The 27,715-nt window shown below is 43.6% G+C and overlaps 2 protein-coding genes and 1 long non-coding RNA gene across 3 annotated transcripts in view; 2 read left to right on the top strand and 1 right to left on the bottom strand.

Annotated features, from left to right (window-relative positions):
- The window catches only part of LOC118366169 (putative helicase mov-10-B.1), a 39,655-nt gene extending 36,805 nt beyond the window's left edge, over window positions 1-2,850 (top strand). Inside the window, exons 22-23 of the mRNA XM_052491806.1 lie at window positions 1,587-1,705; window positions 1,796-2,850. Of these exons, the coding sequence (XP_052347766.1) occupies window positions 1,587-1,705; window positions 1,796-1,857 (181 nt within the window). The 3' untranslated portion in view covers window positions 1,858-2,850. The remainder of the gene's footprint in view (window positions 1-1,586; window positions 1,706-1,795) is intronic.
- Window positions 2,851-14,309: 11,459 nt separating this feature from the next.
- On the bottom strand, window positions 14,310-16,440 carry LOC127914595 (uncharacterized). The gene is made up of 2 exons (XR_008088972.1): window positions 15,334-16,440; window positions 14,310-15,201 (listed from the first exon to the last, which is right to left on the bottom strand). It is a non-coding gene; the product is annotated as an uncharacterized LOC127914595 (long non-coding RNA).
- Window positions 16,441-19,342: 2,902 nt separating this feature from the next.
- Window positions 19,343-27,516, top strand: LOC118366165 (interferon regulatory factor 5-like). The gene is made up of 9 exons (XM_035748617.2): window positions 19,343-19,700; window positions 21,919-22,152; window positions 24,176-24,362; window positions 24,552-24,580; window positions 24,693-24,720; window positions 24,847-25,320; window positions 25,879-26,268; window positions 26,619-26,740; window positions 26,826-27,516. The coding sequence occupies exons 2-9, from the start codon at window positions 21,976-21,978 to the stop codon at window positions 27,012-27,014; spliced, it is 1,596 nt and encodes a 531-aa protein (XP_035604510.1). The 5' UTR covers window positions 19,343-19,700; window positions 21,919-21,975; the 3' UTR covers window positions 27,015-27,516.
- Window positions 27,517-27,715: the final 199 nt, after the last annotated feature.

The raw sequence follows: 27,715 nt of genomic DNA, 5'->3' as shown, positions 1-27,715 counted from the left end.
GTCTCCTAGAGATGAACGTACTTTGGTGCGAAAAATGCAAATCAATTCCAGAACAACAGCAAAGGACCTTGTGAAGATGCTGGAGGAAACCAGTACAAAAGTATCTATATCCACAGTAAAACAAGTCCTATATCGACACAACCTGAAAGGCCGCTCAGCAAGGAAGAAGACACTGCTCCAAAACCGCCATAAAAAAAGCCAGACTACAGTTTGCAACTGTACATGGGGACAAATATTGTACTTTTTGGAGAAGTGTCCTCTGGTCTGATGAAACAAAAATAGAACTGTTTGGACATAATGACCATCGTTATGTTTGGAGGAAAAAGGGGGAGGCTTGCAAGCCGAAGAACACCATCCCAACCATGAATCACAGGGGTGGCAGCATCATGTTGTAGGGGTGGCAGCATCATGTTGTGGGGGTGCTTTGCTGCAGGAGGGATTGGTGCACTTCACAAAATAGATGGCATCATGAGGAGGGGAAATTATGTGGATATTTTGAAGCAACATCTCAAGACATCAGTCAGGAAGTTAAAGCTTGGTCACAAATGGGTCTTCCAAATGGACAATGACCTCAAGCATACTTCCAAAGTTGTGGCAAAATGGCTTAAGGACAACAAAGTCAACGTATTGGAGTGGCCATCATAAAGACCTGACCTCAATCCTATAGAACATTTCTGGGCAGAACTGAAAAAGTGTGTGCGAGCAAGAAGGCCTACAAACCTGACTCCGTTACACCAGCTCTGTCAGGAGGAATGGGCCAGAATTCACCCAACTTATTGTGAAGCTTGTGGAAGGCTACCTGAAACGTTTGACCCAAGTTAAGCAATTTAAAGGCAATGCTCCCAAATACTAATTGATTGTATGTAAACTTCTGACCCACTGGGAATGTGATGAAAGAAATAAAAGCTGAAATAAATCATTCTCTCTACTATTATTTTGACATTTCACATTCTTAAAATAAAGTGGTGAACCTAACTGACCGAAGACAGGAAATTCTCTACTATTATTCTGACAGTTCGCATTCTTAAACTGTACGAATTAATTACATTTACATTACATTTAAGTCATTTAGCAGACGCTCTTATCCAGAGCGACTTACAAATTGGTGCATTCACCTTATGACATCCAGTGGAACAGCCACTTTACAATAGTGCATCTAAATCTTTTAAGGGGGGGGGGTGAGAAGGATTACTTTATCCTATCCTAGGTATTCCTTAAAGAGGTGGGGTTTCAGGTGTCTCCGGAAGGTTGATTGACTCCGCTGTCCTGGCGTCGTGAGGGAACCATTGGGGAGCCAGAGCAGCGAACAGTTTTGACTGGGCTGAGCGGGAACTGTACTTCCTCAGTGGTAGGGAGGCGAGCAGGCCAGAGGTGGATGAACGCAGTGCCATTGTTTGGGTGTAGGGCCTGATCAGAGCCTGGAGGTACTGAGGTGCCATTCCCCTCACAGCTCCGTAGGCAAGCACCATGGTCTTGTAGCGGATGCGAGCTTCAACTGGAAGCCAGTGGAGAGAGCGGAGGAGCGGGGTGATGTGATCACCTAAGGAACCCTAACCCCTCTCACTCCCCCTTCTCTCCCCCTCCAGGTTCCTCCAGTTCTGTTCCCAGGCGGGGGGGAAGACAGGGTTTGACTCCTCCCAGGCTGAGGGAGAGGAGGAGGTGGTGGAACGCCTAGCTGCCCTCTGCTTACAGGCTGATCCCCACGGTAACACACACAGACAAACGCACCTACACTTCAAAATAGAAAATAAATGTTTAATTTTGGAAGTTAACTGTTTCTCTCACACACATCCAGTGGAGACGGAGGAGAGTGAGGTTCAGCAGCAGATCGAACCAGAGTGGAGGAACGAGCAGTGAGAGATACGCACATCGTACAGGAGACTCAACGACCATACTGATCAGGAATCAATTCTCCCTACAAACATCCTCTGTCATCCCTAGTACAGAGGTTTTCAAAGTGTGAGGCACGCTTTCCCCCAGAGTTTCATGTAAGGAAATCCAAATCAAACTGTATTCAGTTCTCTAATAATGAATAAATAAATACGTTTTTAAAAAGAGGTGTCCCAGCTTTTGGGGCGCGGTTGTCTTGATGTTCTCTAAATGGAGGCCCACTGTCTCAGACTTTGAAAACACCTGCCCTAGTCCTACTGCACTAAGTAACATTTGGTACCAGGCCAATGTTATTGTATAATTTCAAAACAAGAACCAACAGTTTCCTACTCCATACCAGGTGAACTTCCTATGAGATCCTTCAGGACCAGTCCTCTAGGATAGTGAATGAATTTATAAAATGACTTTGTACCCTCCATCTATGCTGGTGTTTAGTTTTATTATTATGAGTGTTGTATGTGGTCTCACAGACACGGACTGAGACCAGGATTAAATCCCATCGCCCTTTGTCGGCTATGCAGCCTTTAATGGAAATGTTCCGCGTTCGCGGCTCAATCAGAAATGACCTTTTTAAAGTGATTTTGGCAGTTAAGCTTGACATTTTAAAGGGATAGTGTGTGATTTTTGCAATCCTTCTTTCTACTTACTCAGAGTCCGATGAACTCATGGATACCATTTGTACGTCTCTGTGTGAAGTTTGAAGGAAGTACAAAGTAGTTTCACGAGCGATTGCTAACTTGTGTCAATGCAATGGACGCTAGTTAGCAACTTCCTTCAAACTACACCTAGAGAGTTCATCTCATGGATGGCTGTATGTCTGTCCTGCCTTTAAAATCTGTGCTGCTGCTCCTCTACTGTTCGCTAGAGGTTCAGTTCCCGATAAATTCATCAAACTATTTCTCTGCCGGTGTGCCTGATCTTGTTGATGTAATCAAAGATAAACTGGAATACATCATTATATGCCTGATCTATTGTCAAGATTTTAACCACAGAGATCCTATTAAATTACTAATAGGTAATTATGCTTTTAACTTCAAATGTTTCTCTCTCCTTCCGTATGGCAAAATGTTGCTCTATTCATGCCATTTCTATCTGCAAGGTTCCACTGCTAGAAGCTATTCATTACCACATTACCATACCTCTTCAATCAGAGGGAATCAGCAAGCCAATACCATTTAAAAATACTTTATTAACATTTTCAATTTGTCAAGATTAATAATCATCAAACAGGGAGGGGCTACCTGAACTTGTCTAATAAGAAACACTCAACACTGCTATGTTGTTCCTTAATGAATATGACCCAGTTGATCTTGGAAAGAAGTCAAGCAGCAGAGCCTGATGTGTGTTTCTGAGTCCAGGATCCGTATGTATCAAGCATCTCAGGGTAGGAGTGCTGATATGGGATCAGGTTCCCTCGGTCCATGTAATTTTACTCATTATGGTGTAAAAGGCAAAACTGATCCTAAATCAGCCCTTCTATTCTGAGACGCTTGAGACATACGGCCCTCTGGACTAGGTTTAATAATCCAGGAGTATTGTTAATGTGAGTCTGGGAAACCAGAATAGATTACAATCCAACTTTGTTGTCCATTGGATAGAATGGTCATTTTGTTTTCTGCCTTTCCCAACACCCCCAGATACACGAACACATGTTGAGTGGCAAAGGGTTATCTGCAGTGCAGCACCCCTGAATGGAAAGCAATTGTGGGGTGGTTAAGTGCCTTGCTCAAGGGCACAACAGCAGTAAATGTAAATGTATCTGCTAGGGTTAGTGTGAGGCTAGGGAACCAGCCTATAGAGTAGTGTAGAGGAATGGTGTAATGTGATAATGGTCTGGGTCTGTTTTTCATGGTTCAGGCTAGGCCCCTTAGTTCCAGTGAAGAGAAATCTTAACGCTACAGCACACAATCTAGACGATTCTGTACTTCCAACATTGTGGCAACATTTTGGGGACGGCCCTTTCCTGTTTCAGCGTGACAATGCTCTCGTGCACAAAGTGAAGTCCATACCGACATGAAATGGTTTGTCGAGACCGGTGTGGAAGAACTTGACTGGCCTGCACACAGCCCCAACTCCAGTCCATCGAACACCTTTGGGATGAATTGGAGCGCCGACTGCGAGCCAGGCGTAATCGCCCAACATCAGTGCCCAACCTCACTAGTGATCTTGTGGCTGAATGGAAGCAAGTCCCCGCAGCAATGTTCCAGCATGTAGTGGAAAGCCTTCCCAGAAGATTGAAGGCTGCTATACCAGCAAAGGCGGACCAACTCCATATTCTCTCGCACCGGACACTTCCGATCCCCAGCAACATGGGCACCCCTACAGTTGACACACACAACTTTATCCACCGAAACTACACAATCCTCTGCCCCATGCCCTCCCGCACACTTCCTACATCTTGAAATCTCCCTCCTACACACTGTTGTGACATGACCATAAACGCTGCACCTGAAACACTGCAGTAGATTCAGCACAAAAGCTCTAAACAGGATAACTGAGATATTCTAACATGACTTTGTCAGGTAAAATGCTCGAAAATAAAAAGGACTGACAGTGACTTCTCGGTTTCACAGAGGGTGTCACAAACATCAGGAATCTTCAACATAATTTGCTCTACCAACACACTTAACGCTACTCCAGAAATCACTCCTTTCAATGTCCTATTCTTAAGCACAATGCAAGAAATAGATCTTGACCCAAGTTGCGTAACGTGGAGCGCCCGCTCCCTCTCGACCAAAGAACCACAAACATATCACAAGTCCACTCCAGGTTACCTTCACCCAACTCTTTTACCACCCACCCTGAAACTACATATAGATCCACCAAAATGAAAGGATCCACTTTCTCCAAAAAGGTCACTCCTACTGGACCAGATTCTTCTTTATCATGACCATTGATGCCAGGCTTGGGCTCCGAGCTCTTCACCACACCTTCCACCTCACCCTCATTCACTTCCATTTCAAATCCAGAACTCGGTCTGGGGCACAGCTCACTCTGTTTGCACTTGACACCAATCTTCTTTGACACCCCATCTCCATTTTATCACCATCTTCCTCAAATTTAAATCCAACCTCTGCTTTCCTTATTCTCTTTAACCTCTTATTTCTCTTTTCCCCCCTTCATTCCTCCTCAGAAATCCACCTTTCTGTGTCCCTGTCCCAATATTCCTCTTCTCCCGACCTTGCTTGTGGCTCGGTATACCTACACCTCCATCTCATAACCGTCCACCGTCCTGCTCACAGTCAACCACAAAGTCCACCATTCATAGCGAATGCAGATACCTCCCTGCTAGGTAGATGAGGCGTGCCCATACATTTGTGATAATTATTTACTTTGAACGACCAACATGCAATTATCTCAGAACTTCTCTAGGCAAAATGTTTTTAAAAATATATGTTCTAAAAATGTGTCTTCATGCCCATGTGGTGTTCTGTGTTTGGCTATGCTAATTACATACAAGCCCAAAAATGAGTTATTTTTCACCGTTCTACCTACCTGAAATTTTTCCCAGATGCTGCCAGTGGCTTGCGGCTATCAGTAATCATGCTTACGGTGACTAAAGTTTATCAGTGGGATTTTCAGGCTGAACTGATTTGTAATCAATTTCGATGACAGTTTATATGTGATGTGATAATCATTCCCCCCCCCCCCATTCACAACAAAACGGAAGGTTCTCAATTAGAGGTAATGTAACGTTAGCTAGCATGCTAGTATAGCTGGACTAGGTAAATTAGCTACCTAACGTTACAATCATGTATTTAACTCTGAAAGCCATCAGCTAAATCATATAGCTAGCTATCTATTGGATACACACTCAATCAATTTCGACTATGCCATGCAGTGGCGGTTTTTACCTAAATCCTCAACTGATGCCATAGTCGTCAATGCTAGACTGTTTCATTCGGCAGAGTAAACGTTTGTTTGTTCTATTTTTGACTAATTTTAGCTAACGTAAGCAAATAAGAGTAGCTCAAACTGGTAGCCATCTATTCCATGCTTGTCTGGAAAACACTCAGTTACTAAAAATAGCATTGACGATACAGCTAACTCACTCTGTGTGTTGGTAGCAATGATTAATGTGTATAAATTGTCTATGATAGATGAGTTGGTTCTCAGCTGCCAATTTAGTGACGCTAGCTGACAATATTGAAATGACAATGTTAGGTGTGCTTATCTAGCCAGTCAGATCAACACTTTTTGTTTGTTTTGATGTATGGGGTACATAATCTGATTCCACCAGCATGTGCCTTCAACCCATAGGCCTGCACAAGGTGAAGGTAAATTGGCAAAACTATTTACAAGCTGACGGCTAAGATTTTTACTAATTTGTCTACTGACCAATCGGATCAGTTCTGAAAAATATCTGATGTGATTGGTCAAAAGACCAATTAGTGTAAAAAAGATCCAAATTGGGCTGCCTATGTAAACACAGCCAGTGCATAATACCAAAGAATCACCATGAAAATCAGTCTTCGAAAGTTACCTGCCGTATTCATTGATCTGGCCAAGGGTTTCGACTCTGTCAACCACCACATCCTCATCGGCAGACTCGACAGCCTTGGTTTCTCAAATGATTGCCTCGCCTGGTTCACCAACTACTTCTCTGATAGAGTTCAGTGTGTCAAATCGGAGGGTCTGCTGTTCGGACCTCTGGCAGTCTCTATGGGGGTGCCACAGGGTTCAATTCTTGGACCGACTCTCTTCTCTGTATACATCAATGAGGTCGCTCTTGCTGCTGGTGAGTCCCTGAGCCACCTCTACGCAGACGACACCATTCTGTATACTTCCGGCCCTTCTTTGGACACTGTGTTAACAACCTTCCTGGCAAGCTTCAATGCCATACAACTCTCCTTCCGTGGCCTCCAATTGCTCTTAAATACAAGTAAAACTAAATGCATGCTCTTCAACCGATCGCTACCTGCACCTACCCGCCTGTCCAACATCACTACTCTCGACGGCGGGAGGTAAAGGCAAAAAAAGGCCATGGAGGCGAAGTAAATACAATATAGCAAGTAAAACACTGGAATGGTAGATTTGCAGTGGAAGAATGTGCAAAGTAGAAATAAAAATAATGGGGTGCAAAGGAGCAAAATAAATAAATACAGTAGGGGAAGAGGTAGTTGTTTGGGCTAAATTATAGATGGGCTATGTTCAGGTGCAGTAATCTGTGAACTGCTCTGACAGCTGGTGCTTAAAGCTAGTGAGCGAGATAAGTGTTTCTAGTTTCAGAGATTTTTGTAGTTCGTTCCAGTTATTGGCAGCAGAGAACTGGAAGGAGAGGCGGCCAAAGGAGGAATTGTTTTGGGGGTGACCAGAGAGATATACCTGCTGGAGCGCGTGCTACAGGTGGGTGCTGCTATGGTGACCAGTGAGCTGAGATAAGGGGGGACTTTGCCTAGCAGGGTTTTGTAGATGACCTGGAGCCAGTGGGCGATGCAGGCGATGCAATCATTTGAGAAACCAAGGCTATCGAGTCTACCGATGAGATGTGCTGATTGACAGAGTCGAAAGCCTTGGCCAGGTCAATGAATACGGCTGCACAGTATTGTTTCTTATCGATGGCGGTTAAGATATCGTTTAGGACCTTGAGCGTGGCTGAGGTGCACCCATGACCAGCTCTGAAACCAGATTGCATAGCGGAGAAGGTGCTGTGGGATTCGAAATGGTCGGTAATCTGTTTGTTGACTTGGCTTTCGAAGACCTTAGAAAGGTAGGATAGATATAGGTCTGAGGCAGTTTGGGTCTAGAGTGTCACCCCCTTTGAAGAGGGGGATGACCGCAGCTGCTTTCCAATCTTTGGGAATCTCAGACGACACGAAAGAGAGGTTGAACAGGCTAGTAATAGGGGTTGCAAGAATTTCATCAGATAGTTTTAGAAAGAAAGGGTCCAGATTGTCTAGCCCGGCTGATTTGTAGGGGTCCAGATTTTGCCGCTCTTTCAGAACATCGGCTGACTGGGTTTGGGAGAAGGAGAAATGGGGAAGGCTTGGGCGAGTTGCTGTGGGGGGTGCAGTGCTGTTGACCGGGGTAGGGGTAGCCAGGTGGAAAGCATGGCCAGCTGTAGAAAAATGCTTATTGAAATTCTCAATTATAGTGGATTTATCGGTGGTGACAGAGTTTTCTGTCCTCGGTGCAGTGGGCAGCTGGGAGGAGGTGTTCTTATTCTCCATGGACTTTACAGTGTCCCAGAACTTTTTAGAGTTTATGTTCCAGGAAGCAAATTTCTGCTTGAAAAAGCTATCCTTGGCTTTTCTAACTGCCTGTGTATAATGGGTTCTAACTTCCCTGAAAAGTTGCATATCACGGGGGCTGTTCGATGCTAATGCAGAACGCCATAGGATGTTTTTGTGTTGGTTAAGGGCAGCCAGGTCTGGAGAGAATCAAGGCCTGCATCTGTTCCTGGTTCTAAATTTCTAGAATGGGGCATGCTTATTTAAGATGGTGAGGAAGGCATTTAAAAAATTAAAAAAAACAGGCATCCTCTACTGACGGAATGAGGTCAATATCCTTCCAGGATACCCGGGCCAGGTCGATTAGAAAGGCCTGCTCGCTGAAGTGTTTCAGGGAGCGTTTGACAGTGATGAGTGGAGGTCATTTGACGGCTGACCCGTTACTAATGCAGGCATGAGGCAGCATCAACTTCATAGAACCGTGAACACGTTCATCTCTCGCAAAAAAACTAACTTTTATGAGTATGATGAGTAGGGCAGACTAAAACAACAGACACACACAAGCACACAAGTTTTGTTAAGACTTCAGTGCGGCTTTTGAACTTATCGACCATAGTCTGTTGCTGGAAAAGCGTATGTGTTTGTGGCTTTACACCCCCCTACTATATTGTGGATAAATAGTTACCTGTCTAACAGGTAACTAAGATTTTTCAATCTTTACAAATGACATGCCACTGGCTTTGAGTAAAACCAGTGTGTCTATGTATGTGGATGACTCAACACTATACATGTCATCCACCACAGTAACTGAGATGACTGCAACACTTAACAAAGAGCAGAATGGGTGGCAAGAAATAAGTTAGTCCTAAGTATTTCAAAAACTAAAAGCATTGTATTTGGGACAAATCATTCACTAAACCCTAAACCTAAACTAAATATTCCAATAAATAACTCTGGATTGGAAACTGTCAGGGTCAAAACATGTTGATTCAACAGTAGCTAGGATGGGGAGAAGTCTGTCCATAAAAAAAGTGCTGCTCTAACTTCTTAACAGCACTATCAACAAGGCAGGTCACACCTGGACTACTGTTCAGTCTTGTGGTCATGTGCCACAAAGAGGCACTTAGGAAAATTGCAATTGGCTCAGAACAGGGCAGCGAGGCTGGCTCTTGGATGTACACAGAGAGATAACATGAATAATATGCATGTCAATCTCTCCTGGCTCAAAGTGGAAGAGAGATTGACTTCATCACTACTTGTATTTGTGAGAAGTATTGACATGTTGAATGCAACAAGCTGTCTGTTTAAACTACTGGCATACAGCTCAGACACCCATGCATACCCCACAAGAAGTCTCTTCACAGTCCCCAAGTCCAGAACAGACTATGGGAGGTGCAGAGTACTACATAGAGGCATGACTACATGGAACTTTATTCCACATCAAGTAGCTCATGCAAGCAGTAAAATTAGATTTTTAAAAACTGTTAAAAATACACCTTATGGAACAGCGGGGAGTGTGAAGCAACACAAACATAGGCACAGACACATGCATACACACACATGATAACATACGCACTATACACACACATACACACGGATTTTGTGTTGTAGATACAGTGGGGCAAAAAAGTATTTAGTCAGCCACCAATTGTGCAAGTTCTCCCACTTAACAGGATGAGAGAGACCTGTAATTTTCATCATAGGTACACTTCAACTATGACAGACAAAATGAGAAGAAGAAAAATCAGAAAACCACATTGTAGGATTTTTTATGAATTTATTTGCAAATTATGGTGGAAAATAAGAGCTCTCGTACACTAACCCCTTCAGAGAGGAAAAGGTGTATGAGAGTCTGCCTCCTCACTCCCTACACACACACACGCACAAATAAACAACAATACATCTCATAAGGTTCTCAGTGCAGACTTTAAGCCTTTCTATGTGGAAATTATGACAGTGTGTGTGTGTGTGTGTGTGTGTGTGTGTGTGTGTGTGTGTGTGTGTTATCCGTAGCAAATGGTCTAGCTGCTGCAGCAGCTCCATGTCTATGGATGTTCTCTACTGAACATGTGTAGGATATGAGGGGCTGTAAGGAACAATGAAGATTCTACACAACGCGAGTCAAATACAAAGTCCTTTTAGTGAATCACAAATTACAGTGTGTCTGTCCCTCTCGAAAAACTGAGGGAAATATGTCATACAGGGGTATCAGTCTCTGATATAAATCAGTCCCTGATTAGAGGGGAACAATGAACAAATGTGGTGGAACTGGCTTCGAGATCCAGAGTGTAGTTTGAGGGCACTAGTATATAAAAAGCCCTATCATGCAAGGCAGGGGGTGGGAGAAGTGTTGTGCCTGCCTATTTGTGCAGTGTCACTGTCAACACTGACAGCTTCAATCTCACCCAGTGATGCAGGTGTAGTAGTGGCCAGACGCAGTATGCCCACCTAAATAAAGTGCATTCAGAAAGTATTAAGACCCCTTTACCTTTTCCACATTTTATTACGTTACATCCTTTTCCTAAAATTGATTCAATTGTTTTTTTCCCCTCATCAATCTACACACAATACCCCAATAATGACAAAGCAAAAACTGGTTCAAAACTGGTTTTGAAAAACCGCTTCTATCTCAAGGCCATCATACTGTTAAATAGCCATCACTAGCACCTTAGAGGCTGCTGCCCTATATACATAGACTTGAAACCACTGGACACTTTAATAATGTTTACATATCTTGCATTATTCATCTCATATGTATATACTGTATTCTATTCTACTGTATTTTAGTCTATGCCGCTCCGACTTGCTCGTCCAAATATTTATATATTCTTAATTCCATTCCTTTACTTTAGATTTGTGTGTATTGGTGTGAAATTGTTAGATATTACTTGTTAGATATTACTGCACTGTTGGAACTAGAAACACAAGCATTTCGCTACACCCGCAATAACATCTGCTAAACATGTGTGACCAATAAAATGTGATTTCATTTGATTTAGGGAAGGTGCCAGGTTTCCTCCAGAGAATTCAGTCTTGGTTTCATCAGACCAGAGAATCTTGTTTCTCATGGTCAGAGTAATTTAGGTGCGTTTTGGCTTCCGTCTGGCCCCTCTACCATAAAGGCCTGATTGGTGGAGTGCTGCAAAGATGGTTGTCCTTATGAAAGGTTCTCCCATCCCATTATGCAGACGACACACAATGAATCTTCTCCTTTCCCCCTTCTGATGACCAGGTGGCGAGTCGCATCTCTGCATGTCTGGCAGACATATCAGTGTGGATGACGGATCACCACCTCAAGCTGAACCTCGGCAAGACGGAGCTGCTCTTCCTCCCGGGGAAGGACTGCCCGTTCCATGATCTCGCCATCACGGTTGACAACTCCATTGTGTCCTCCTCCCAGAGCGCTAAGAACCTTGGCGTGATCCTGGACAACACCCTGTCGTTCTCAACTAACATCAAGGCGGTGGCCCGTTCCTGTAGGTTCATGCTCTACAACATCCGCAGAGTACGACCCTGCCTCACACAGGAAGCGGCGCAGGTCCTAATCCAGGCACTTGTCATCTCCCGTCTGGATTACTGCAACTCGCTGTTGGCTGGGCTCCCTGCCTGTGCCATTAAACCCCTACAACTCATCCAGAACGCCGCAGCCCGTCTGGTGTTCAACCTTCCCAAATTCTCTCACGTCACCCCGCTCCTCCGCTCTCTCCACTGGCTTCCAGTTGAAGCTCGCATCCGCTACAAGACCATAGTGCTTGCCTACGGAGCTGTGAGGGGAACGGCACCTCAGTACCTCCAGGCTCTGATCAGGCCCTACACCCAAACAAGGGCACTGCGTTCATCCACCTCTGGCCTGCTCGCCTCCCTACCACTGAGGAAGTACAGTTCCCGCTCAGCCCAGTCAAAACTGTTCGCTGCTCTGGCTCCCCAATGGTGGAACACACTCCCTCACGACGCCAGGACAGCGGAGTCAATCACCACCTTCAGGAGACACCTGAAACCCCACCTCTTTAAGGAATACCTAGGATAGGATAAAGTAATCCTTCTCACCCCCCTTAAAAGATTTAGATGCACTATTGTAAAGTGGCTGTTCCACTGGATGTCATAAGGTGAATGCACCAATTTGTAAGTCGCTCTGGATAAGAGCGTCTGCTAAATGACTTAAATGTAATGTAAATGTAATCTCCACAGAGGAACTCTGGAGCTCTGTCAGAGTGATTATTGGACTCTTAGTCACCTCCCTGACCAAGGCCCTTCTCCCCCGATTGCTCATTTTGGCCGGGGGAGCTCTAGGAAAAGTCTTGGTGGTTCCAAACTTCTTCCACTTAAGAGTCATGGAGGCCACTGTGTTCTTGGGGACCTTCAATGCTGCAGACATTTTTTGGTACCCTTCCCCAGATCTGTGCCTTGACACAATCCTGTCTCTGAGCTCTACTGCCAATTACTTCAACCTTAATTTTTGCTCTGACATGCACTGTCAATTGTGGGACCTTATATAGACAGGTGTGTGCCTTTCCAAATCATGTCCAATCAATTGAATTTACCACAGGTGGACTCCAACCAAGTTGTAGAAACATCTCAACGATGATCAATAGAAACAGGATGCACCTGAGCTCAATTTCGAGTCTCATAGCAAAGGGTCTGAATACTTATGTAAATTGGTTATCACTGCATTGTCGGAACTAGAAGCACAAGCATTTCGCTACACTCACATTAACATCTGCTAACCATGTGTATGTGACAAATAAAATAAAATTTGATTTGAAATCAGGTATTTCTGTTTTTTATTTTTAGTAAATTTGCACATAAAAATACAATGTTTTCACTTTGTCATTATGGTATCGTGTGTAGATTGATGAGTAAAAAATAATATTGAATCCATTTTGGAATAAGGTTGTGTAGTAACAAAATGTGGAAAATATCAAGGGGTCTGAATACTTTCTGAATGCACTGTATTTCTCTTCAGATATACTCTACAGATATACTCTACAGATATACTCTACAGATATACTCTGAGAATAACTAAATGATTGAGCGATCTATCTTAATTCCTTTCATCTCTGCCATTATTAGGTGGAGCTAATTTCTTGACAAAAAAACGAATTCCAAACAAATAGCCATAATTTTTCTGTTAATCTATGGCATTATTGACGATGCTCAAGACATAAGCTTAATACTTTTCTAAATAAAACTAATTGTTTCAACAATGTTTGGTGTGGTTTCACATAAAACGATTTTCTACATAATATACCTTGACTGGTATTCAACCCCATTCCCTTGTTCACCTGCTGAGCTACCGTTCAGGTGACACTATATGAAAAAAACCCAGGTGTTTGAAAGCAATTTGGAATCGAAGAAAGCCCCGGAACCACTGCAGAATTCAGGGGGATCTTGCATTTTGAAATGTACTTTGAAATAAACTTCGGTACATTGTTTTGGATCAGTAGTGCTTTGAAAACTACGTCGGAACTCCGGTATCAATCATCCCATCACTCGGTCTATCCATAGGTGGGTATCGTGACGAATCGTGTGGAAAATTTCCCCCAAAATTATTGCCAGCAATATTCAACAACAGATTACATTAGTGTTACTCAAATCTTGCAGATGTTGGTGGACTGTATATTGTTCAGATTAGGTTTTACTTTACATGTTCACTCCCGTGTGCTGGTAAGGGCACAGATGACAGGCAGGTAGGATTCCAGTTGAGGTGGTTTAATTACGCTGAAGATGCACAGGCACGGAACAGCAACGCACAATGGATGTAGTTGATGGGCTATAAGGCTCTTAGTGGTCTGGCATCTTGCTTCAGCCAAAGTGTGTGTGGTCCGCAAATAAAGAGAGAAATAAAGATACAATAGTGAATGACAGAATACAAAACACATATCCTATAAACAATATGTATGGCTATAACATGACTGTGATGACTTAATGATATACAGGACCATACAGCGCAATCAAACGTGAATGTGACACTAATTTAAGATTAAAGTGGTGCCGCTGCACTAGTGATTGGCATTCTGGCTCTTTTCAGTGAGCCGGTTCGTTCGGCTGGCTCAGCTCACCAAAAAAAGCTGTCTCTTTTGGTTCCCAAACGACTCTTTAAAAAATATATTTTGTATTTTTTCAAGTCAGATAGTTTGACTATGATTGGTGTTAAAACAATTCTAATTAAATTATATCATGCTCTACCTTAACCACAATGCATTTAAAAATGCATTGGTTTGTTACGAAAAATAATGCTATTTATGTGCATTTAAAGTATAACTTTTTAATGTATAGAAACAAAGTGCATATAAATGTAACAATTCAAAATTAATACAATCTGAACAAAGAAAAATAGATAACAATGTGCAGAACTGCAGCACTCCACTTAAAACATTAAACTGGTCCCTCTTTTCTCTCTCCTTTATTGCCATGTTATAACCAACAGCACACAGCAATGCTGACCATATTTCGCTCTTATGAGAGATTTGCTTTCAGAAATGCAAGCTGCCTCACTTTCGAGGGGCTGATGCGGTTTCTTCTCTCAGTAATTATTTGTCCTGTTTTCAAGAAGACCCTCTCAGAGGGAACAGATGTGGCCAATAACTATGCAGAGTCTCCCTGTCATGACTTTAGTAAGCCATGGGTAGACAAGAGGCCTTGATCTTCCACCAGCTCAGAGGATCTGCAGATCTTTGGAGGAGGGGCTCCTCCAAATAGGATTGGACCTCCATTATGACATTTGCTGAGGGATTCCTTCGTGCTGCATCCCCAGTTGCTCTCTCGTCAAACAGCAGACGTTTGTGGCACTACTGCTGGTGCTTATGCTCCATCTGAACCCTCTTCTTCCTGTTGCCCTGGTTCCTGAGCCAGCTGACTGCTGGGGCTGTCCCTCCCTGCTGCTGAGGTTATTATTTGAAGAGTCTCCTCAATCGCTCTGGCATCACTGAAGGCTAACTTCTTAAACCTGGGGTCAAGTGCGGCGGTTTCTGATGGCACGCGATTATATTCCATTCTGTGGAACTTTCTGTCCATTGATGAACATTGGGTGTCCATCAACACTGTCACATGTCCTGGGGTTACATTTGCTTCTCTCTGGCAGCTGGCTGTGATTCGCTGCAGACCCTTACACAGGAGTATCATTTTTGAGGCTGTCACATAGCTGAATAGAGAGAACAGTAACTTATTAGTTCAGGTTCATGTTTTGTCTACTGATACTACATTCTCATCTACTGCTTATATACATGTATAATACTGGATTAAATAATGATGTAGTAATAACTGCTTACTGTACCTCTCTCCACTGATCTCCACAGTGACCTGCTCAAAGGGTTCCAGGACTCTGCACACCTCCTCCACCACCTCCCTTTGCTCTTGGGTCAGAGCATCAGCAGGTGCCTTGTGACAATGGCCAGGGTAGAGATGATGGCATCCTTTGACTCAAGAAGCCGCTTCAACATATAAAATGTTGAATTCCACCTTGTAGTGCAGTCTTGTTTAGGCCTCAGCTCAGGCATCCCCATCTGGCATTGTATAGACTTTTAGTTTTTCAGCACCTACTGTGCTCTTGTGGTTGAAGTATTCCACAATGGACTTCATCACCTTCAGAGCATCTCTTGCAATCAGGTGATTTTGAAAGGGTTTTCCTGCTTGGACATCAACAACAGTCCCCCACGAAGCATCGTTACCCATCGCTCCACAAAAGCCGCGGCCCTTGCAGAGCAAGGGGAACTACTACTTCAAGGTCTCAGAGCAAGTGAAGTCACCGATTGAAACGCTCTTTAGTGCGCACCGCTACCTAAGCTAGCCGTTTCACATCCGTTACATACATTCGATTTAGACTATTGTTATAATTTCTAAAACCTCTATCCTCCACGATCGAAAATGTTTGGAAATCAGTGGCAATAATTTTAGCCAATGCAATATCAATTTTGCCTTGTTTTGCGACAGACATAGACTTTGGCATAAACTGTACCATAGAAGACTGCGTTAATGTGGGGTAGGCCTACTTGACTGAGTGGATACATCTCCACGTGTGAAGGTGCTGATTCCACCACTATCACTAGCAGGCCCGCTAGTTTCTCGAAGCTCCGCTACAGCTAGCTTCACAGTTGGGTGCACAGTTCGCATATGCTGGTCTAGGTTGTGCGTAGAACCGGCTTTATATGAGATTTTGTTTTGGCAAATTCTACACCGGGCTCCAACATTGTCTACATTATTCAAATGCATCCAGATGCTACTGTGCTTCCGACTCATTTTCCAGCTGTTGTTTTCACAGCTGTCCTTCCTCTCTCTCCTTGGCTGCTAAGTGGCGTTGAGTTGGCTCGGCCCTCCCACACGCATCTTTGGTTCATTGGTTGACACTGCGTGTCTGATTGACAGGAACAACAGGTGAGGCTGTTTGTCTGAGTAGACAGTCAGAACGAATGTGTGCGCGCTTGAGCATTTAGGCCTATATTATTTTATTTATTTTTTCGTTCTTTGAATTAGTTAATTCTATTAATTTAAATATTTTGATTATTCATATCTTCATTTTTTTATATATTTTTTTATAAATAGATTCGGCTCTTCTGATATGCGAGCCGGCTCTTAGAGTCGCGAACGACCCTTCACAACGCTGCACTTATACTACAAAGCATAGCACCATCTTCATTCCAGGGCTACAAATGCACAATAAACTTGAATACCTCTAAACAGTCAAATACAATGTAATACTCATATAACGATGGACCATACACGTATAGAATTACAGGGCATATAAATGACGCACTGGGGGATATTATCCTATACAAACACAGGGTTAAAATGTCCGAAATTATTTGACAACCAAAGCAGAGCTAGCCACCTCACAATACTAGCTCGCAGTAGAAACGACTACTTAGCATAACCATACATTTGACATTATCGTTGCAAAATGCATCTTCAGACATAAATAGCTGAAAGATATGAAATATTTACTAACATATCAACAAGGACACAGACTGGCCTTGGCTAACACTATGAAATCTAGCTAGTGGGAATGGCAGCAAGGATGGCTGGAACTTTCTCTCACTTTACTTCTCATGAGCTGATCTTCTCCGAGCTGGAGATTGCCCCGCATGCTCTGCTCCACTTCACCACTGGGCGGAGCTACAGCTCTAATATGATGAACTAACATTACTGATATGATTAACTGCAAAGTCTTCACAGCTTTTTGTACAGCCGCCCCTGAATTCACTATATTAATTCACTCCTAAGAAAGGCTCAATAGTAAACTTGACTATCTTGACTTACTTAACTCTTACTTGCATATCTTACCCAAACTTAACAGACATGAAACCAGATGTCTAGGGGTGTCTAGCCACCCCATCAACAGATGGCCTGGCTAGGTATAACCACTAATAACAAATAAACTCTAGTCCAGTACTTAAACGATGGAAAGGGTTCTCTGTACTAGTAGAGTAGAGGAGCTGCTGTCCGTAACAGCCGGGCAGGAACACCTAGTCCATCAGGGGCACACTGTGGTGAGAATGTCCTCCTGGGAGAGGGGTGAATGCCATTGATGGAATGCTGCATTGTTCCAACAGCAGGAAACAGTCCGAACTACTAAGGCAGAAAACTAGGGGGAACACCTGACTGCTTAGCTAGTAGGACACCAGGGACACCTGAGTATCTGGTGATTGGGGAGCTAAGGACAGGCCACCTAAAGGCCTGGCAACATGGCCTGACTAATAACTAAGGGCAGGACACTGCGGCAAGTAAAGGCTGGCAGACAGGTCCAACTACGTGGTCCAACAGGTCAGAGGAAACAGTCTTTGGGGCTGACACAGTCTAAGACTCGAGGGAGAGAGAATACTACTTCTGCAAAGGGAATCCTACACAAATAGCATGGTTTTATTTATGTGTATACATTTCATTAAATTCATTCACTGCACACAGATATTTGTTGGTGTAATATATCAGGTAGAGTATCTAAAAGATACATGTAAAAATCTAGTATTTTTTCCCCAAAATACGTACTACTGTAGTAATTGAGGATAGGGTTACAAACGTACGAGCTGTGAATACTGGAGACAGAACACACGATACTGAAGAGCTGAAACCAGGTTTGAGGAAGCAGGAAAGAGGAGGTCCCAGTTAATTCCATGTATTGCCTCCTGTTTCCCCTCTACCCTGAGAACTCCTGTCTGTGACACATGTCTGGATCATAGTATTTGGTTACCACCACTCTGTTGGCAAACTTGCGGCCAGTGAGGGCCTGCATGGCTTTCTGACAGTCTGCAGTAGAAACATACTCCACAAAGATCTTGCCACAGCCTTTATCCGGCTCGAACGGACCCCTATGTAAATGAGGACTTGGTGGACTGTATATTCCTTCGGTTAGATTTTACTTTACGTGTTCACTCCCGTGTGCTGGTAAGGACACAGATGACAGACAGGTAGGATTCCAGTTGAGGTGGTTTAATTACGCTGAAGATGCACAGGCACGGAACAGCAACGCACAATGTATGTAGTATGGATAGCACCACCATCTTCATTGCACAATGAATTTGAATACCTCTAAACAGTGAAATACAATGTAATACTGATCTAATGATGTACCATACATACACCTATACAATTACAGGGCATATAACGAGGCACTGGGGGACAACATCCTATACAAATACAGGGTTAAATGTCCCAAAATGATATGACAACCAAAACAGAGCTCGCCAGCTCACAATAACTACTTGTAGCTTGCAGTAGAAACTATAATTAGCTTAACCATAAATATCACATTATTGTCACAGAGTGCGTCTTCATACAAAAAAACATCTGAAAGATGAAATATGTACTTACATATCAACAACACTGACCTTGGCTAAAACAATAATCTAACTGCTGGGAAAAAATAATGATGTCTGGAACTTTCTCTCACCTGACCTCTGATTTGGCAGACTCACAAAACATACATCATTTGTAAATGATGTCTGAGTGGTGTAATGTGCCCTTGGCTATCTGTAAATACAAAATAAAAAATGTACCGTCTGGTTTGCCTACAATAAGGAATTTGAAATGATTTATACTTTTACTTTTGATACTTGAGTATATTTTAGCAATTACATCTACTTTTGAAACGTAGGTATATTTAAAACCAAATACTTTTATACTTTTACTTAAATAGTCTTTTATCTGGGTGACTTTCACTTTTCTATTAGAGGTATTTTTACTTTTACTCAAGTATGACAATTGGGTACTTTTTACACCACTGAAAATGTATACATTTCCAACCACTAGGGTAGTACTAGTAGCCTATCGAAAATGAAACAATATTTGCATATTACTTCTGTCTGTCAACCGGAAGGGTGGTATCTGGGCATGTTCAGCAAACACACAGGCACTACGTTTGTTCATGTTTAAAGTCAAATCATGTTTGGCCGCTGTTTGTGGAAAGTTTTCTGAATAAGCCTGGAACTTTCTGACTGTCATTCTCCCACACACTCCTTTGAACTTGTGACGGTGTTGGGCAAGGTTTGTGTCAGTTAGACTACCAAGTAAAAAGCTTACCTGTGGCGGCGCGCTTACTCTCTGCCTGGCCTGTTTCTGTTTGTGGAAGGAGGGATCACTACAGTCAGCGTTCTTGAACTCTTCGATACAAGGGAACGAAATCATTTTGTGGAGAAGACATATCGTTAAAAGGTGGGTGCCGCTTAAAGTTGTACTTGTTTCCTAAAACAACTATAGTAGCCTATTGAGATTTTTTTTCTCAGACCGATTACACATTTTTTGTTATTTGAAGATTGTTTACATGATAATGTCAGTGTCAGGCAGGCGGCCTATTTTCAGCTTTTGTTGTCGGTATATGTTTTCTTTTTAAATCAACCTGTCTTCTGCACACCCTGAATGAAACCCAGTGAAGCTATTCCTGTTTTAATATGTTTAAAAAAATGTAACTATAGAGTTTAGACAATGTAATCCAGACTTGTGCAATTATTGTTATTATTGGGAAGTCCCCATTTTAAAGCACACCATGTCCCCACCAACATTGTAGTTACTCCACAATACTAACCTAAATGACAGTGAAAAGAAGGAAGCTTGTACATAATAAAAGTAATCCAAAATATGCATCCTGTTTGCAATAAAGAACTAAAATAACACTGCACTAAAAAGCTATGTATTGAAAGTGTTGTATTTGTGGCAAATACAACACATCACTGAGTACCACTCTTCATATTTTCAAGCATGGTGGTGGCTGCATTATGTATGGGTATGCTTGTCATCAGCAAAGACAAGGGAGTGTTTTTTTAGGATAAAAAGACCCAGAATAGAGCTAAGTACAGGCAAAATCGTGGAAGAAGACCTGGTTCAGTCTGCTCTCCATCAAACACTGAGAGACAATTGCACCTTTCAGCATCACAATAACCTAAAACACAAGGCCAAATATGCACTGGAGTTGCTTATCAAGGCAACATTGAATGTTTTTCCGAGAGACCTAGTTACCGTTTTGACTTAAATTGGCTTGTAAATCTATGTCAAGACTTCAAAATGATTGTCTAGCAATGATCAACAACCAATTTGACAAAGCTTGAAGAATGAGGGGGGGCTAGTCCTCTCTCTCTCCTCCCCCTTGTCCGCAAGTTGGACAATTTAGCATTTTTCAAATACCCGAAACAGCCTTCACCTGCAATCTAGAGCCATAATCATTATTCTTAATTCTATGTAAAAATGTGAAAAGCATGTACAGTATTTTGAGCTGCCTGTGTCCCCCTGTTGTTTTTATTTATTTTAAGAAATATGCTTCTCTGGATTTCTGCAACAATCTGTATGAAAGATTAAAAGGAGTGTGAGTCTTATTTAGTAATTGCTTGCTTTTCGAAACTTAAACAACCTTGCCGGCAGGCATGCCAGCTAAGAGAAAGACAAGCTAGCTACTCTAACTTGATTGATAGCCTGAAGTAACTTCTTGGTAGCTAGTTATGAGGTTGAAAAAAAGGCAAACCTATCTGGACTAGTTAATGCCAAAAATAAACACATGCCCCCTTGCCATGATGCCTCTGCACCCAGTTGTTGTTCTGTGTTGCATACTCATTAAAGTTACCTTGCCCTTTTCAACTTGTGTGTGTGTGTGTGTTGGTACAAGGGCTCAGAAGGACATTTGTGGCAGCCTCGGGAAGAGGACATATTCTATCTAGATGCATTAGTTTGCCTCCGCGTGTCCAGTGGCAAATACAAGTTGGCCTTATATTTTACTCTGTGCTGCTTGAGACAGAAGTTGGTCTTTGGTTGTAAAGGAGTTACCTGTAGACCTCTGTGTTCATATGATCCTCTGTGATCTCATTGTGTGACAGTGGACTCTGCATCTGTGCCCGGAGGTCCTAGGCTTGTTGTCCTAGTATCAAATCCATCATTTTTAGGATGACAAAAGCAAATTTGGGACTGTCATGAAATAGAGTAAAGGATTAAGGAATAGCCTACAACTGTTGCATGTTGTGTATGTTAATTCACCTAACTCTGTGATGTTTTTTTAATTTTTTTTATCGCCTTGAAAGTGTGTTTGTTCTGTATTCTTCAGCCACAGAACACTTTTTGTTTCCCCGCAGATCATTTCCTAAACAGGCCTGTTGCCATCATAAATCAAAACAGTAAATCTGACTTGTTGACTACTCTCTCCACCTTCGTACCTCTCTTTTCCCCACCCATCCTCTCTCCATTTTCCCCAGCCTTCTTCCTGCAGATGGTAGGGAGTATCTTATCTTTCAACCCTCCCCCACATTCCCCTACCCCCATTGCCTCATCGCCCATATGAACCATTACTATCGTATCACGCTTCAAGACAATCCCTCAGTGCCCACTCTCTCCCCTACCCCCAGTGCCCAGTCACCCATCTTAACCATGACTTTTCCCTTCACCTTTCCAGTCCCTTCACTCACCCCCTCTGAAGCCCCTTTCTCCTCCCTGCGTGGTGCTCTGCCCAATGATGAGTGTGCAGCCTCGGAGGATCCGCCTGAAGCCCTGGCTGTTAGCCCAGGTGAACAGCGGGAGGTACCCCGGCTTGCAGTGGCTCAGCCCGGACCACCGGATCTTCCAGATCCCCTGGAGGCACGCCACAAGGCATATGCCCACCTCTGAGGAAGAGAACACCATCTTCAAGGTGAGAGGGGGGGATCCATGTTGAGAATGGCATGACAGATCTGGATACTTCAACTCTGTGTCGTCATTCTGATATCACAATGTAGTTAGACCAAAGTTCTGCTTACTTTGTCTACTTAGAAATACTCTTGAAATGTGCTACTTCCTAGAAAAAGTTGATCTAAGGTACTCAGTTACTATGTCACCCACACACTTCCTTATCCCATTCAGCGATAAATGTATCAACTGTTTTAGTGAACTGAAATAGCCTTAGTTTCATTTCCACTGAATCTCTAGTGTTAAACCTCTCTGCGTTTTTTGATCTCGTGTATAAGGATGTCCACATGATATCCACTGCACTAACAGCAGCAATAGCCTACTCCCTGCCTCTTTTGACTAGTCATTTCCTCATTAGCCATTACCCTGTTCTTCCTTTACAGTACATTCAGAAAGTATTCAGACCCCTTTACTTTTTTGCACATTTTATTACATTACAGCTTTATTCTAAAAAGTATTAAATTACTTTTTTGACTCGTCAATCTACACCAGTACCCCATAATGACGAAGCAAAACCGTTTATGTGCAAATGTATAAAAAATGTAAAAAGTACCTTATTTACATAAGTATTCAGACCCTTTGCTATGAGACTTTAAATTGATCTCAGGTGCATCCTACTTCCATTGATCACCCTTGAGATGTTTCTACAACTTGGTTGGAGTCCACCTGTGGTAAATCGAATTGATTGGTCATGATTTGGAAAGGCACACGCCTTTCGATATAAGATCCCACAGTTGACACGGCATGCCAGAGTAAAAACCAAGCCATGAGGTCGAAGGAATTGTCTGTAGAGTGCTGAGACACAGATCTGGGGAAGTGTACCAAAAAATGTCTGCAGCATTGAAGGTCCCCAAGAACACATTGGCCTCCATGATTCTTAAATGGAAGAAGTCACCAAGACTCTTCTTAGAGCTGTCCGCCCGGCCAAACTGAGCAATCAGGGGAGAAGGGCCTTAGTTAGAGTGGTGACCAAGAACTCGTTGATCACTCTGACAGAGCTCCAGAGTTCCTTTGTGGAAATGGGAGAACCTTCCAGGATGACTACAATCTCTGCAGAACTCCACCAATCTGGCCTTTATTGTAGAGTGGCCATACGGAAGCCACTCCTCAGTAAAAGCCACATGACTGCCCGTTTGGAGTTTGCCAAAAGACACCTAAAGGACTCTCAGACCATGAGAAACAAGTTTGAGTTCTTTGACCTGAATGCCAAGTGTCACATATCCCTATGGCACTATCCCTATGGTGAAGCATGGTGGTGGCAGCATCATGATGTGGGGATGTTTTTCAGCGGCAGGGACTGGGAGACTAGTCAGGCTTGAGGGGAAAGATGAACGGAGCAAAGTACATAGACATGCTTGATGAAAACCTGCTCCAAAGCACTCAGCACCTCAGACTGAGGCAAAGGTTCACCTTCCAACAGGACAATGAACCTAAGAACACAGCCAAGACAGCGCAGGAGTGGCTTCGGGACAAGTCTATGTATGTCCTTGAGTGGCCCAGCCAGAGCCCGGACTTGAACCCGATCGAACACCTCTGGAGAGATCTGAAAATGGCTGTGAAGCGACACTCCCCGTTCAACCTGATGGAGCTTGAGAGGATCTGCAGAGAAAAATGAGAGAAAATCCCCAAATACAGGTGTGCCAAGCTTGTAGTGTCATACCTAAGCAGACTCTAGGCTGTAATCGCTGCCAAAGGTGCTTCAACAAAGTATTAGAATGTAGGGTCTGAATACTTATGTATTTCTGCTTCCGTTTCTAAACACCTGTTTGGTTTGTCATTATGGGGTGTGTGTGTATTGATGAGGGGGGACAATTTAAGGCTGTAAGGTAACAATGTGGAAAAATTCAAAGGGTCTGAATGCACCCTAGTTGTGACTAATTGATTTGAAGTTAATTTAACCCTCACCCATTTGATTCCATCCAGATGTGACTCCTTCTCTGATTCATTCAAATGTAACCTCTTCCTTGCCTCCCCCTCTCTTCCCCCAGGCCTGGGCTCTGGAGACGGGGAAGTACCAGGAGGGTCTGGATGAGCCGGACCCAGCCAAGTGGAAGGCCAACCTGCGCTGTGCCCTCAACAAGAGCCGGGAGTTCAAACTGAAATACGACGGCACCAAGGAGACACCCGTCCAGCCCTACAAGATCTACGAGGTCTGTGACCAGCCCTGCAATGGAGGTAAGAGTGCGTGCATAAGCATGCAGGCTCATTGGCAGCTTTGCAAGTCTTATCTGATTGTCTGTCTTCAAATGTAATTGAGTCCTTTAGAATAGCTTTGTTGAACTTGTCAAATTCCCTCAGATATTCATGTTTTGTGAAATTGAGATTTTCATGTTGATGGCATATTCCTTTTTAATTTGTTTTCAGACACAGTTGATGAAGATGAGGAGGAGGAGGTAAGTGTAGAAACGTAGACAATTACTTTTTCCATTATCTCAGAACAATCTGAGAACAATACCCATGTATCAGCTTTGTCACATGAACATTCAATCTTGTCTTTGTTTTCAGATGCCGAATATTGTTGACCTCTCCATTGGTAAGTGTCAATACACCTTTGCTACTGAGCCATCTGTGAATTAGGCAGAAAACCTTTTTGAAATGTGTCACTATTGATATTATGCAAGGTCTTATGTGTTTGTGTTTGTCCTCTTGTCTCTCCCAGACCCCAGAATTAGTGACCCACGCAGTTATCAGGCATTCCCTACCTCACATGGGATAGATGTTCCCTTCAGCTCCCCCCTCAATGACAGATATGGCACCTCCCACCACACCCCTATGTACCCCAGTCCCAACATGCACTCCAATCCCAACGGGGCCAATACCATGGCAGCGGATCTCCCTCAGCCAACCATGGCTCCCCCAGAGTTTTCTTCCCACGTTCCATTGGTGGTGAAGTTGGAACATGGGGTCTTTGTGCACCATGGACCCGCAGAACCCTCCAACGGCCTAGGGATGGGTGGAGGCAGCATGCAGCCTCCTATGGTCACTGAGATGGCCACCATGGTTCCTTCTGCTGCGGCTCCGGTTGCCCCTCACCCAGGTGCCGCCCCAATGGAGGCCATGTCCGGAGTCCAGAACCAGGAGGAAGGGCAGGCGGTGCCACCCTACAAATATGACCTGCTGAACAGCCTGCCATGTGAGTGGAGTAGCACCCATGCCTTGTTGAGGAGAATACTGCTTTATGTACTTTGGCTTTACTTTGGCAGTCAGGCACTTCTGTAATAGTTCCTTGCATGTTATCCCAAAACAATATTCATTGAAATTCCCCTAACCATGAAAACAGGGCGTCAACTTTATTTGGTTTTGCTGCATGCAACACAATGCCAACATTGTAATCCATTCACTCAAAACTGTTGCCTCCTATAGCCTATAATCCATCGAATGAGTCAATCAGGCATTAGTGTAGCTGTCTGCCTGTCACACCCATCAAATGAAACACACTGGCAGCTGTCTGGGAGTGTGGGGGACTGTAAGACAGGTTCTGTAGTTAATTGGAATAGGCAAAATCGAGTTTTACCCTTTTGTAGCTAAAGCGGTAATGTGTCATTCATTGATAAACACTCCTTTTTCAGTCTTATGATAACTTGGTGTCAGAATACTGTTAGGCATGATTAGAAAGAGCTATATTAAATGTTGACTATTGTTGAAGTGCTTACAATTCTTCCAACACTACATTATTTGACTCTGGTTTCAGTGACTGACCTAGACATGAAATTCCAGTATCGGGGTCGCAAGATGGGCTCCCTGACCGTGAGTAACCCCCAGGGCTGCCGGCTGTACTACGGCCACTTGGAGCCCACCCCGGAGCAGGTGGACCTGTTCGGCCCTGTCAACCTCAACCAAGTTCTCTTCCCTGGCTCGGCCGACATCCAGAACGAGAAGCAGCGGTTCTACACAGAGCACCTGCTGGATGTGATGGACCGAGGCCTGATCCTGGAGATCTGGGAGCAGGATATATACGCTATCAGGTTGTGTCAGTGCAAGGTGTATTGGTCTGGGCCGGGTGTTGACGAGCAGGGGCCTCCCAACCCTATGGAGAGGGAGAGGAAGTACAAAGTGTTCAGCCTCAATAACTTCCTGCACGGTGAGTCAGTCAACCCATTTTAGTCCTTGGTATTTTAGTCATCTTAAGGCAGCAGTTTCATCATGTTTGAATCCCCATCTGACATCAATTAATCACAACACCAAATGATAGTGTCAGATAACAACGTTGGACTCCATTGTCATGATTTTTCAGTTCACTTGAGGCTGTCTGAGTTTCAATTGATCCCTGAATATTTCAGTCACAGGCCCTTTCTGTGAGTAAGCTCTTGAGTAGTACTTATTGCTTGTACTGCTATTGTTGCACAGCCCAGGCATCTACATGGATTAGCTGTAGAACAGATATCACATTACAGGAGATTCTTTCTTTCTCCCTCTCGTGCACACCAACAGGGCTCATCTTGTTCCAGAAAGGTGAAACTCCCACCCCACCCCCGTTTGAGCTCTGCTTCTGCTTCGGGGAGGACTGGCCAGACCAACGGAAACCCAAGGAGAAGAAGCTCATCGTTGTGCAGGTGAGCAGAACGAATTGACCACATACCCTTCACAGATACAGTACATGATCACATTGACCCTCCCGTCCATCCATTTTATGTCCAGGTGGTCCCGGTGGTGGCGCGGATCCTAACAGAGATGTTTTCTGGAGATCTGTCCTGGTCCACAGACAGCATCCGACTGCAGATCTCCAACCCAGACCTGAAGGACCAGACGGTGGAGCAGTTCAAGGAGCTCCAGAGGCTTCTCCAGAGTCAGCACGGCCTGGGTCCCTGGGCCACCAACGGACCCTGAGTCAGGAGCCTCTTGCTGGGTCTTCAATAGGGCCTGTCCTGGATCAAGGCCTTGACTGCTCATGGACTATTAATAGCACACTGCACTTGGATTAACAACCTTATTCAACGTTTTGTGTGTGGGGATATTAGCCTTCTTTCAACCCTGAGCCTCCCTCATTCTATAGAATCTTCATCCAGCCAGAGCCTTGTATCTAAGCTTAACTGGATCTTGGGCAGAACTACTTGTACATCGTCAAAACCCAAACTGCTCTTGTTTTGGTCCCTTAAATTATTTTTTGGAATTTCAATAAATACCATTGCAGTATTTTTTTAATGGTGGCAGGTATTACTCAATTGTCACTTTAATTTCTATCCATTTTCTTTCGCAGCCACCTTAATCTACTGTACTAGAACGTAAATGGCTTTCTTGAGAATGGACACTGGTGCTATTGTGCCATACATGCAATGTAAAGTTTTTTTAAACGAATAAACGACTACATTATCAGCAAAGTGGCAATTTATTCCATGACCAGACAATTTTGTACTTTTTGCTGTGAATTGGGTTTACATAAAGGTTGTGAATGGGTGAAAGCATCTACTGGTATTGTCACTTCACCCTCAGATTCTAGGGGGGAGATTCCAGAACAGTGAAACAACTACCATGTTCACTTTACAGCTGGAAGGGAACCTGTTTGACTTGAACACAGACCAGGTTGTATT

This window comes from Oncorhynchus keta, chromosome 33 (genome assembly GCF_023373465.1).
Source record: "Oncorhynchus keta strain PuntledgeMale-10-30-2019 chromosome 33, Oket_V2, whole genome shotgun sequence".
Lineage (NCBI taxonomy): Eukaryota > Metazoa > Chordata > Actinopteri > Salmoniformes > Salmonidae > Oncorhynchus > Oncorhynchus keta.
Note: the sequence above shows the minus strand (reverse complement) of the source record. Positions and strands in the feature narration are given on the sequence as shown.

Excerpts from the sequence above, each read along its gene's own strand:
- LOC118366165 (XM_035748617.2), top strand. The coding sequence starts at position 21,976 with ATGATGAGTGTGCAGCCTCGGAGGATCCGCCTGAAGCCCTGGCTGTTA. Across the intron at positions 22,153-24,175 it reads AAGAGAACACCATCTTCAAG|GCCTGGGCTCTGGAGACGGG; the intron begins GTGAGAGGGGGG and ends CTCTTCCCCCAG. Across the intron at positions 26,269-26,618 it reads CCTCAATAACTTCCTGCACG|GGCTCATCTTGTTCCAGAAA; the intron begins GTGAGTCAGTCA and ends GCACACCAACAG.